At 39.6% G+C, this 13,120-nt stretch overlaps 2 protein-coding genes across 4 annotated transcripts in view; one reads left to right on the top strand and one right to left on the bottom strand.

The window, feature by feature from the left end:
* ACSM3 (acyl-CoA synthetase medium chain family member 3) overlaps window positions 1–13,120 on the top strand; it is a 56,997-nt gene that overhangs the window by 629 nt on the left and 43,248 nt on the right. The window lies entirely within an intron of this gene.
* Window positions 465–13,120, bottom strand: part of ERI2 (ERI1 exoribonuclease family member 2) — a 64,333-nt gene continuing 51,677 nt past the window's right edge. For 2 of the 3 annotated variants that reach the window (XR_009256741.1, XR_009256742.1), the window contains 2 exons: window positions 2,245–2,344; window positions 465–1,037 (listed from right to left, as the gene is read on the bottom strand). Coding sequence is in view for 1 of the 3 variants with exons in the window: in XM_058711216.1 (XP_058567199.1) it covers window positions 1,021–1,037 (17 nt within the window). In the remaining 2 variants the exon portion in view is untranslated. The remainder of the gene's footprint in view (window positions 1,038–2,244; window positions 2,345–13,120) is intronic. The other variant, XM_058711216.1, reaches the window with a different exon arrangement.

Below are 13,120 nucleotides of genomic sequence, written 5' to 3'. Positions count from 1 at the left end.
CTCACTATCCAAAAGCCAGGGCATCCTGGGGAATTGGCCTGGATGGAGCGGGTTTGTAAATTTACATGCTGGCCTCCAGCCGGATGTAGGCCATGCTTGTAAAGAACTGTTTTGTTTACCATTCATAGTCATTGATTCATTCTGGTAATATTTATTAAGTACCCATGCACTAGTTATTGACCTAAGTACTAAGGTTGAGACCATTAGCAAAGACAGACACACTTCATACTCATGTTGCCCTTATAGGCCAGTGTTTCTTAGAAGCCAATGTTTCTTCCAAACCACCCTACTTATTTTTTGCTCCTTTTGAAATGTGCATATGCAATGGACTTGACTTTAGCACTCCTGTTGGAGAACCCCAGAGGTACAAATAAAGAGCACAAAGTATAAGAAACTCATTGAAGTCAGAGAGTTGATTATCAGAATAAGAAATATAAAATACAGGGAAACTTGGCCAAACTTCTTTTTTTAAATTACTTTTTTAATGTTTATTTTTGAGAGAGATAGAGTGCAATCGGGGGAGGGGCAGAGAGAGAGAGGGAGAGGGAGACACAGAATCTGAAGCAGGCTGCAGACTCTGAGCTGTCAGCACAGAGCTCCACGTGAGGCTCAAACTCGCGAACCATGAGATCATGACCTGAGCTGAAGTCCAGCGCTTAACCGACTGAGCCACCCAGGTGCTCCTGCCAAACTTCTTAACATTGAATTGTCACTATTCATACCCAAGATTCATATTCATACCCAAGATATTGTCCATATCAATTTCTTAACACAACTTTTGTTTGACGCTGATGTCATAACAAGTGATAGTAACATTTTGGTGAATTATTGTTCCGATTGTAGTTGGTCTGGACAGGAAATCACATCCTCACTTCTGAACAAAATCATGAAGAGCCAAAAGAAGGTTTGTCCTTTGTTGCCCTAGGAAGAATTAGCGAATCCAGTGACCCAGAAATGTAGATTGTTATAGAAAGTCAGGAATAAAGAACTTATTTATTGTAAGGCCTTCATCTCTCAGATTCACATTCTTGTGACACCTATGAAAAAGTAATTCTGATATGAAATAATAGTCTAGAATAGTCCATATACATATAAAAGAATTTTCACTACTAGGAAAATTATTCATCTTCTTTTCTCCAATTAAATATACCTTGCTATTTTATTTTCTTCATATCTGTCCCCTAAAATGTTTATGAACCCACTCATTAAACTGGATAGATAAGCAATCCCTTCAGAGTTAACATCATAATATTCCCCATACCCTAAAGTCAGGAATCCATCTCCTTATACTTCATGCAATTAAAAGTCAACTTGAGGTGGCTCCAACTCAAGTCAACTTGAGGTTAAGCATCCAACTTTGGCTCAAGTCATGATCTGTTAGTGGGTTTGAGCCTGGTGTCAGGGTCTGCACTGACAGAGCAGAGCCTGATTGGGATTCTCTCTCTCTCTCCCTCTCTCTCTGTCCCCCCCCCACCTCAAAATAAATAAACATTAAAAAAAAATCAACTTGAACTTCATAAATCCCTTATGTTGGTGTTCCACCTATGACAGTATATTGCTTTGGTAAGCAATTCAGGAGTACTGTGCTTTTTATTGACCTAGATATTTCAATCTCACATTCCGAGATTTACTTGTAATGTATGAAACAACAACATACTAAGAAGAGGAAAAGTAATTATCCTGATGTTGAACTTCATGGTTAACTGGGTTTTTTCTTAGTATATGTAAATATATATGTATATGTATGTATAGTTGTATATATACATATATGTATATAAAGATGTGTGTGTGTGTGTGTGTATAACCTTATCTTCCCTCAGGTTCTTTTGCTTAAATTACTAATATTAATACTAGAGTTCCTGATTAGTACTAGGTGTTAACGGTCCCATTCCACACTGTAGAGTAGGACAAATGGAAAAAATTCATTTCCCTTTTAGGGTGCTCCCTCTGGCCAAATATGGAGGCAATTTCATAAGAAATGGAATCCTTGAGGAAGTGATTTCCAATATGTCTTCTTTAATACTATTATCCTAGGGATGAAGGCAGAGAAATAAGCAGATTCTATCACCAGTGGGAAAACTGGGCTGGAATACATATCATGATCACCTATAACTACTTCCTTGTTAGTTTTTGTCTACCTTATGGTTAACATTTGTTGTTTTTGTTTGCTCAATAAATGAACCCCCTTTTGGGGAGGAGGTGTAATCCATCATTGGATGAGTCTGAGTGGAAGGCAGGGCCCACCTTGCATCATGGAAGCTTGACATGTCAGGTATCCCTTTTTCCCACTCTGTAATGTGAGCACATCACCTCAGCTTCATCAATTGGATGCATCTGTGAGGGACTGAGAATTGGAAGCAAATGTGTAAAGAGGCGTGCCCATTTAGAGTTCAACTAACCAATGGCAGTGGCATTCCAAATCCAGTATCATCAGCTTTGCAGCCACTCCACAAGTAGTGGCAGTACTAGACTTTTCAGAACATTGATGCTAGTTCTAGCCTCCTCACTCCCCCAGTCATCCTTGGTTCTTCTGACCCTGGATCTACCACTATTTCCAAAAATTTTGTCATCATCTTATTTTTTGCTTTCACCTATATAATCAGCATAGCCTTTACTTTTGACAATGGAGATTGCATAGCATAGATTTCTGGAGGTCCTCAGTTGATTGTGAAGAACAGTGGCATTGCTGTCGTGTTCAGAAGCATAAAGAGAGCTGACTCAAACTTGTTTTTACTTTTGTTTTCATCCTTGGTGCCTGCCATAATGCCGGATCCATATTAGGTGCTCAAAAAATATTATTGAACATTTGAACTCAACCCCAAGAAATAGTAAAGGAAAAAGGTTAAGACCAATGCTATTAAGAAGGGAAGTATACCAAGTCCAGATCCCATTAAGCCCCACCAGAAGAGCAAGAAAAGAAGCTAGGAATTAAGAGAGAGATTTCCCTGGTAGTGCTGGAAACACATTTGTATGAAATTTCAATTTGTGTGAACTTTCACCTCCTTAGGTTACCAGTCATGGTCAGAGGTCTGGTGTCTATCATTGGGCACCAAGGGCTCTGTGATGTGGCTTGTAAACCCCTCTTCTGGCTCCTGTATACCAAGTGGTTTTTTTGTTTTGTTTTGTTTTGTTTTAAGAAAAGGAATGTCGGCATTATAGAAAAATCACTTAATACCCTGTGCAGCGGATAATGTGGGTTTGGAATAAGTACTATGAGGAATTTGCCTTTTATTCTAATTAACCTAATTCTAATTTGCTTCACATATTCATGAGGTCTTCAGCCCAGAAAGGGAAGAATGATGTAAGACATTCTAAATTCTCTTTCTCTTCCTTTCAAAGTTACTGCCATTTAACTTCTACTTGTATGTTCAGTACAGAATCCATCCTTGCCCCGAACACAGGTAGGAAACACTCTTAGATTTTGTTCCTGGTCTGACCACACTATCCATCCAGGATTTCCTGCCTTATTCTCTTGTTACCCAGCATTTTCAGATAATAGATGTCTTAACACTGAACCCTGGTCACCTGCTGATTTGATTTCTCTACACCTGCCACCTTCAGAGTTGATAATATGTATATGATCATGGGCCCAAATTCTAAAGTAAAACTGTGTTTAAATCCCAGTTCTGCCATGTTCTGGCTGTGGAACTTCAAGCAAGTGAGAAGCTGAATTACCTCATTATATTAAAAAAACAAAACAACAACAGCGTTTAAATGGGGATAATAATAATACCTATTTTCCGGGTTACTAGGAAAACTCATTAAGATAGGCATGACAAGTGCTTAGTTCATAGTCACTGTTCAGTCAATGTGGACTTGTTCATAGTCACTGTTGAGTCAGTGTGGACTTAAAAACAGCTGGTTTGGGGCTCAGTTGTGACTCAGTGATGTCTAGTATTTTTATTTATTTATTTTTTAATTTTAGAGATTGAGAGAGTACGAGCCGGAGAGAGGGGGGGGGGGGCGGAGAGAGAGAATCTCAAGCAGGCTTCATGCTCAGCATGGAGCCTGACACAGCCCAACACAGGGCTCAATCCCATGACCCTGGGATCATGACCTGAGCCAACACTCAACCAACTGAGCCACCCAGGTGTCCCTAGTATTTTTTATATTAGTATCCATTCCCCAACCCAGTCCCCTAAATACATTATTTGTCCCCTAATGTCTTATCTCCATGTGTCACTTATTGAAAGCTAAATTTAATCCTTTGAGGAAGGAGGCCAGAAGGGAAAGAAACTTTAAATATAGTTAACTTAATATCGCGTATCATAAAATAAGATAAAATACGTAACACCTTACCTCTGCCAACTGGCTCCTGCCTCACATTTGATTGAATGACACCCCAGGTCTTTCATTGGCTCTGTGCCCACAGCACTTGTGCCACACTTGCACTTTTATCACACCTACAAGCTGCATAAGAAACGTGCCCAACAGCCTGAGTTCCACAATGGAACCTGACTCTGAAGCCATGTGAACTTGGTCTATCCCTGGAGAAGCCACATTTGGTCTAGCCGTTTGTTCCTACCTGCATCCTCACTTAGCCCTGTTGGGTGTCCTGAACTCCTGATCCCAGCCCCTCCCTGCCCCCGCCACCAGTGTGCTTCATCCCACCATAGCTAGAGTCTAATTTTGACAGGTAAGGCAAATTTGGCATGTTATGGATGTTGGTTCTTGAGAGAAAAAGTGAATAAATCTTCCCTCCAATTTTCTTCTCCAATTTTACACTCTATACATGCATGAGTCTTCTTAAAACTTTTCATGAGGTTTCACAGGTACTATCTTCCTGCTTCTCTGAGATTTGGTTGAATAAATCTATGTTTAAATTTCATTGTTTTACTATATAGCTCTACTTTTTTGAGTACTTGTAGGTCCTCCTCCTGCTTCTTACTTCCACTTTTGTCAGTGCTCCTAAGAATGAATCCCTAATGGTGGAGTCTCAGACAGTTCAACAAGTTAGAAATACATCCATTTGGAACTGAAATCATCTGTGAACTGCACACTCCACCAAGGCATAACAATAGTATTGGATAAAGTACTAATGCAAGAAGTATAAATTTCAGAGTAGGTACAGCACATGCTTAATAGTCCAGGATGACAGAGGCTTAGAGGATCTTTCAGCACAGATGAGGCCTAAATAAGAATCTACATGAGTAGTCAGGTTGAATCATTTATATTTAAGTTAAAAATTGGAGGGAAGTTGGGGCCCCTGGGTGGCTCAGTCGGTTAAGCATCCGACTTCGGCTCAGGTCATGATCTCACGGTCCGTGAGTTCGAGCCCCGCGTCGGGCCCTGTGCTGACAGCTCAGAGCCTGGAGCCTGTTTCAGATTCTGTGTCTCCCTCTCTCTGACCCTCCCCCGTTCGTGCTCTGTCTCTCTCTGTCTCAAAAATAAGTAAACGTTAAAAAAAATTTTTTTAAAAATTGGAGGGAAGTCAATGAGAATATGGCATTCAATGTGTAGATGAACAAATAGACCAACTGATTAAGAACATACATTGAGAGTCGCAGTCTTGTGTTTAAATACTGATTCCACCCCTTTGCTACCTCTATGACCTTGGGCAAATAAACTGCTCTAACCTCATGCTCCTCGTCTATAAAATGGGAATAGCTATAATATATACCTTATAGGAAGTTATGAGTATTGAATAAAAATAATTCATGGTAATCACATAAAAATATTCAATAAATGTTAGCTACTGCTGTTTTGTCATGGCTGTTGCTAATTGGAAGGTTTGGTAAGATTAATTTTTAAGCAAACAAGAGTTGAGGTGAAGACCCAGGCTTTTTCTGTTGCTCAGTTTGCTCTGAGGTGTCTCCAGTCACTCCTTACTGATTTCCAGTACTCAAGATAAGCCTTATTTTATCTAAATGGGTTAATATGGAAAGATCTACAAGATACATTGGAAAATGAAGGAAAAAAAAAGTGAGGTATGTGTAGTATGAACTGATTCATGTTTTAAAAGGGAATAATTAAGTGCATAAATATGTGTGTATATATACATATGTGACATGTATGCATACATATATGTATACATACATATGTATATATACATATGTGACACATATATGACACATACTTATACATACATATGTGAATGTATACACATAACCTATACATTTCACATATGTATGTTTTCATCCTACATGTATATAAAAATGGTGCTTAGTAAGAGTTCAGGTGTCTCTTCACATTTCTCAACTAAAGCCCAAAGCTAAGGATTAAGAGGCATTATGTCCCTGCCCTTTCCATTCTAAAGAGAACTGTCAAAAAAGACTAAGAGGGGAGCCTGGGTGGCTCAGTTGGTTAAGAATCTGACTCTTGATTTCAGCTCAGGTCATGATCTCAGTTTGTGAGTTCGAGCCCCATGTTGGGCTCTGCACTGACAATGCGGAGCCTGCTTGACATTGTCTCTCTCTGTCTCTCTCTCTCTCTCTCTCTCTCTCTCCCTCTCTCTCCCTCTCTCTCAAAATAAATAACCAAAAAAAAAAAAAAAAAGACTAAGTTTTGTAACTCTCTCCAGGTTTGTGAATAGGTGGCTCAACTGTAGCTCCTGCTACACTGAGAGCACTCTGCTTTTGGGCCTAAATCAGAAACTTGGGGATGGGAAAGAAGATAGTACTTTCACACCCTTTGCTGAGAGGGACACTAAGGGAATCCATTATAAAGGTTAGTGGTTCCTGGAAGGAGACTGGCATCGCATTACTGGGATGATGTCCCCTTCTGCCTGACCAAGTATGGAAATAAGCCAGAAAGAGAAGTAGAGACACATGGCAGAGCACAGAGAGTGAGGTGGGTGGAAAGACAACACAGCAGAGGCCTGCAGCCTGAGACAAGGTGTTCTAAAAATGTGTGAGTATCTTCTGTGCCAAGTGGACTCCCAGAAGATACCTAGGCTTGAACAGCCAGGCCCAACAGAGGATTAAAGTCTTAGCCAGCATGGTAAACCCTCTTCTCTTAATCTTTTTTCCTTAACTCTGACAGTAGAGTGTCTAGAGGTTAGATAAGAGGGGGAAGGTATATGAGATGCAGACAAGCTACATGTCTCTATTCTAGATACTAGAGTGGGAGGAGTGCAGAAGGGTGGCCAGTCCTGTCCACTGCTGGTCCCAAGAAGCACAGAGCAAGTCTGTGCTAGGGAGAGGGGAACAGGTGCAATGTACATTGAGTCTGTGATTAATATGTTTTTATTTTTGAGGGGGGTGGGGCAGAGAGGGAAAGAGAGAGAATGTGAGTGGTGGCAGAGAGAATCCCAAGCAGGTTCCACACTGTCAGCACAGAGCCTGATGTGGAGCTCAATCTCACACACACTGAGATCATGACCTGAGCCAAAATCAAGAGTCAGACATTTAACCGACTGAGCCACCCAGGCACCTCTGTGATTAACATTTTTAAGTGGACAAACTTATAACTAAAAGTGATTGTGAATTGTGGGATCATCCCAGCAAGTCACTAAGGGATAGAAAAGGGATATTGGATACAGCAGGTGTGGGGGGACAGAAATTGGGAGAAAAACTAAAGTTGATTTAAGACTTATTTGAAAAACTAGTTGCATATATATTCCACCCACTTCCCTATACACACATACACCCTTGTTTTGCAACACATTTAGTAACTACTTTATATCATTCTGTATCTTTCATTTTTATCCATATGCAGACATTATTTTTATATTATTTTTATATTAATATATATTTTATATTATTTTATATTAATAAATATATTTTATATTAATATATTTTATATTATTTTTATATTAAGCTATCACTTTCCAGCTCCCTGGAAGTGAGGGTGGAGCCACTGAAATGTAGGCAGAAGTGGTGCATGTTTCTAGGCCTAAATTCATATGAGATCCTCTACAAATGTCTCTCTCTGCTCTTTGCTCTGGCTCTTGCTCTTCTGCTTTTCTACTGGCTGATTGCAGAGGATCCAGCACACAGCTCTTAGAGGAGGGCTGAGGGAGAATGGAGCCCATGAATATAAGTCACTGTGTCACTGTGAATATAAGTCACACTGAGTCACTGTGTGGAGTGGAGCTAACCAGGAAAGCCCAGCAACACAGAACTTTCACATTAGACTTCAGCCTCTGAGCTTTACCTTGGTTTGTTTCTACTGCATAACATAGCACCTTTTGAACAATACACTGGCAATCTAGAGTTTGTTCAGAACGTCTTTATTCTTCTTGTTAGAGTCTTACTGTCCACAGAGATTATGAACACTGTCCTTCAGATAAATTAATAAAACAGCTCATAACAAAGTGAAGAGAACATGGGTTTTGAAGTAAGACCTGATTGGAAAGCCCAGCTTTGTTATTTTCTTTTAGACTCAGAGGGAAATCCTGGACCAGTGGCCAGCTTTCTGTTTTCTTGCCAGGACACATGAAATGCCTCTTGCTCCCTCCTTACAAAATGTACATAGAATTAAAATTCTTAAGTCTGTAAGTAGTTAACAAAATAGTTGACACAGTTATATAAACCTCTGTCCTCTTTCCTGTAGAACAGGTTTTGAAAGTGTTTTTATTTTTGAAGGGGATTATATTTCAGTTGGGTACTAGAGAAGAAAACCTGATTCCTTTCCAGAGAAAATAGGAATCTTCATGAAATAATGGATATGGGAAATGATTGTCAAAAGCTGCATTAGGTGAGGGGCACATGGGTGCTCATTTGGTTAAGCATCCAACTCTTTTTTTAAATTTTTATTTATTTATTTTGAGAGAGAGAGAGTGCATGTGTGCAGGGGAGTGGCAGATAGAAAAGCAGAGAGAGAGAATCCAAGCAGGCTCTGTCAGTGCAGAGCCTGATGCAGGGCTTGATCTCAAGAACAGTGAGATCATGACCTGAACTGAAATTAAGAGGCAGACACTTAACCAACTCAGCCACCTGGGTGCCCTGTGCCCTCTTGAAATCTCAGCTCAGGTCCTGATCTCAGGGTTGTGAGTTCAAGCCCTGTACCGGGCTGCATGCTGGGCGTGGAGCCTACTTAAAAACAAAAACCAAAAACTATATGAGGTGAAAAGCTGATGGAATCTTGGATGGGTCAGGCTGATACCTTAACATCAAAAAAGGCAAGCCAACTAGACATTATGTTTCCCAAGATGTCATGCAATAGTACTTACACAATACTCTTTATGTAATCCTTTTACTAAATATTGATCTGGCCTCTAGATATATTAGTTTACAGAAATAAAGGGACAGAAAAATAGGTTAAATTCAGCCACAGGGTTGAATACTCAAAATGAATTAAATGATAGGATGTTTAGGTTTGTTTCAAAGTAATGCAAGGAGAGGGAGTGGTGGGCAGGGATATAAATGAAACAGGACTGGCCATGTGTTGACAATCGTTGGAGCAGAGTGACAGATACACAGGGGTTTATTATACTATTCTAGCTATTGGTATATATGGTTGAAATTTTCCACAATGAGGGACAAAGAGAAAGAGAATAAGGAAGTAAAAACTACAAGTTGTATATAAATTTTGCTATAAAAAGAAATGAAGAGGTGGAAGAGGAAAAATATCCCAAGATACTTAAAGTTTTTTTAATGTTTATTTATTTATTTATTTTGAAGGAGAGAGAGACAGAGCGTCACCAGGGGAGGAGCAGAGAGAGAGGGAGACACAGAACGCAAAGTAGGCTCTAGGATCCAAGCTATCAGCACAGAACCTGACGCAGGGCTTGAACCTATGAGCCAGGAGATCATGACTTGAGCCAAAGGCGGACGCTCAACCAACTGAGCCACCCAGGCATCCCCTAAGATATTTTTTTTTCTGTATTGTAAGTCTTTTTTCTTTATTTATTATTTTTTTATATATGAAATTTATTGACAAATTGGTTTCCATACAACACCCAGTGCTCATCCCAAAAGATGCCCTCTTCAATGCCCACCCACTACCCTTCCCTCCCTCCCACCCCCCCATCAACCCTCAGTTTGTTCTCAGTTTTTAAGAGTCTCTTATGGCTTGGCTGTCTCCCACTCTAACCTCATTTTTTTCCCTTCCCCTCTCCCATGGGTTTCTGTTAAGTTTCTCAGGATCCACATAAGAGTGAAAACATATGGTATCTGTCTTTCTCTGCCTTACTTATTTCACTTAGCATCACATTCTCCAGTTCCATCCACGTTGCTACAAAGGACCATATTTCATTCTTTCTCATTGCCATGTAGTACTCCATTGTGTATATAAACCACAATTTCTTCATCCATTCATCAGTTGATGGACATTTAGGCTTTTTCCACCATTTGGCTATTGTTGAGAGTGCTGCTATAAACATTGGGGTACAAGTGCCCCTATGCATCAGCACTCCTGTATCCCTTTGCACTTCCTAGCAGTGCTACTGCTGGGTCATAGGGTAGGTCTATTTTAAATTTTTTGAGGAACCTCCACACTGTTTTCCAGAGTGGCGGCACCAGTTTGCATTCCCACCAACAGTGCAAGAGGGTTCCCGTTTCTCCACATCCTCTCCAGCATCTATAGTCTCCTGATTTGTTCATTTTGGCCACTCTGACTGGCGTAAGGTGATATCTGAGTGTGATTTTGATTTGTATTTCCCTGATGAGGAGCGACGTTGAGCATCTTTGCATGTGCCTGTTGGCCATCCGGATGTCTTCTTTAGAGAAGTGTCTATTCATGTTTTCTGCCCATTTCTTCACTGGATTATTTGTTTTTTCGGGTGTGGAGTTTGGTGAGTTCTTTATAGATTTTGGATACTAGCCCTTTGTCAGATATGTCATTTGCAAATATCTTTTCCCATTCTGTTGGTTGCCTTTTAGTTTTGTTGATTGTTTCCTTTGCAGTGCAGAAGCTTTTTATCTTCATGAGGTCCCAACAGTTGATTTTTGCTTTTAATTCCCTTGCCTTTGGGGATGTGTCAAGTAAAAAATTGCTGCGGCTGAGGTCAGAGAGGTCTTTTCCTGCTTTCTCCTCTAGGGTTTTGATGTTTTCCTGTCTCACATTCGGGTCCTTTATCCATTTTGAGTTTGTTTTTGTGAATGGTGTAAGACAGGGGTCTAGTTTCATTCTTCTGCATGTTGCTGTCCAGTTCTCCCAGCACCATTTGTTAAAGAGACTGTCTTTCTTCCATTGGATATTCTTTCCTGCTTTGTCAAAGATGAGTTGGCCATACGTTTGTGGGTCTAATTCTGGGGTTTCTATTCTATTCCATTGGTCTATGTGTCTGTTTTTGTGCCAATACCATGCTGTCTTGATGATTACAGCTTTGTAGTAGAGGCAAAAGTCTGGGATTGTGATACCTCCTGCTTTGGTCTTCTTCTTCAAAATTACTTTGGCTATTCGGGGCCTTTTGTGGTTCCACATGAATTTTAGGATTGCTTGTTCTAGCTTCGAGAAGAATGCTGGTGTAATTTTGATTGGGATTGCATTGAATGTGTAGATAGCTTTGGGTAGTATTGACATTTTGACAATATTTATTCTTCCAATGCATGAGCAGGGAATGTCTTTCCATTTCTTTATATCTTCTTCAATTTCCTTCCTAAGCTTTCTATAGTTTTCAGCATACAGATCTTTTACATCTTTGGTTAGATTTATTCCTAGGTATTTTATGCTTCTTGGTGCAATTGTGAATGGGATCATTTTCTTTATTTGTCTTTCTGTTGCTTCATTATTAGTGTATGAGAATGCAACTGATTTCTGTACATTGATTTTGTATCCTGCAACTTTGTTGAATTCATGTATCAGTTCTAGCAGACTTTTCGTGGAGTCTGTTGGGTTCTCCATGTATATTATCATGTCATCTGCAAAAAGTGAAAGCTTGACTTCATCTTTGCCAATTTTGATGCCTTTGATTTCCTTTTGTTGTCTGATTGCCGATGCTAGCACTTCCAACACTATGTTAAACAACAGCCATGAGAGTGGACATCCCTGTTGTGTTCCTGATCTCAGGGGGAAAGCTCTCAGTTTTTCCCCACTGAAGATGATATTAGCTGTGGGCTTTTCATAAATGGCTTTTATGATGTTTAAGTATGTTCCTTCTATCCCGACTTTCTCGAGGGTTTTTATTAAGAAAGAATGCGAATTTTGTCAAATGCTTTTTCTGCATCGATTGACAGGATCGTATGGTTCTTATCTTTTCTTTTATTAATGTGATGCATCACGTTGATTGATTTGCAAATGTTGAACCAGCCCTGCATCCCAGAAATGAATCCCACTTGATTATGGTGAATAATTCTTTTTATAAGCTGTTGAATTCAATTTGCTAGTATCTTATTGAGAATTTTTGCATCCATATTCATCAGGGATATGGGCCTGTAGTTCTCTTTCTTTACTGGGTCTCTGTCTGGTTTAGGAATCAAAGTAATGCTGGCTTCATAGAATGAGTCTGGAAGTTTTCCTTCCCTTTCTATTTTTTGGAATAGCTTGAGAAGGATAGGTATTATCTCTGCTTTAAATATCTGGTAGAATTCCCCAGGGAAGCCATCTCATCCTGGACTCTTATTTGTTGGGAGACTTTCGATAACTGATTCAATTTCTTCGCTGGTTATGGGTCTGTTCAAGCTTTCTATTTCTTCCTGTTTGAGGTTTGGAAGTGTGTGGGTGTTTAGGAATTTGTCCATTTCTTCCAGGTTGTCCAGTTTGTTGGCATATAATTTTTCGTAGTATTCCCTGATAATTGCTTGTATTTCTGAGGGATTGGTTGTAATAATTCCATTTTAATTCATGATTTTATCTATTTGGGTCATCTCCCTTTTCTTTTTGAGAAGCCTGGCTAGAGGTTTACCAATTGTGTTTATTTTTTCAAAAAACCAACTCTTGATTTCATTGATCTGCTCTACAGTTTTTTAAGATTCTATATTGTTTATTTCTGCTCTGATCTTTATTATTTCTCTTCTTCTACTGGGTTAAGGTGTCTTTGCTTCTCTGCTTCTATTTCCTTTAGGTGTGCTGTTAGATTTTGTATTTGGGATTTTTCTTGTTTGTTGAAATAGGCCTGGATTGCAACGTATTTTTCTCCCAGGACTGCCTTTGCTGCATCCCAAAGCATTTGGATTGTTGTATTTTCATTTTCATTTGTTTCCATATATTTTTTAATTTCTTCTCTAATTGCCTGGTTGACCCATTCATTCTTTAGTAGGGTGTTCTTTAACCTCCATGCTTTTGGAGGTTTTCCAGA

This window comes from Neofelis nebulosa, chromosome 18 (assembly GCF_028018385.1).
Source record: "Neofelis nebulosa isolate mNeoNeb1 chromosome 18, mNeoNeb1.pri, whole genome shotgun sequence".
In the NCBI taxonomy this organism is placed as follows: Eukaryota; Metazoa; Chordata; class Mammalia; order Carnivora; family Felidae; genus Neofelis; species Neofelis nebulosa.
Note: the sequence above shows the minus strand (reverse complement) of the source record. Positions and strands in the feature narration are given on the sequence as shown.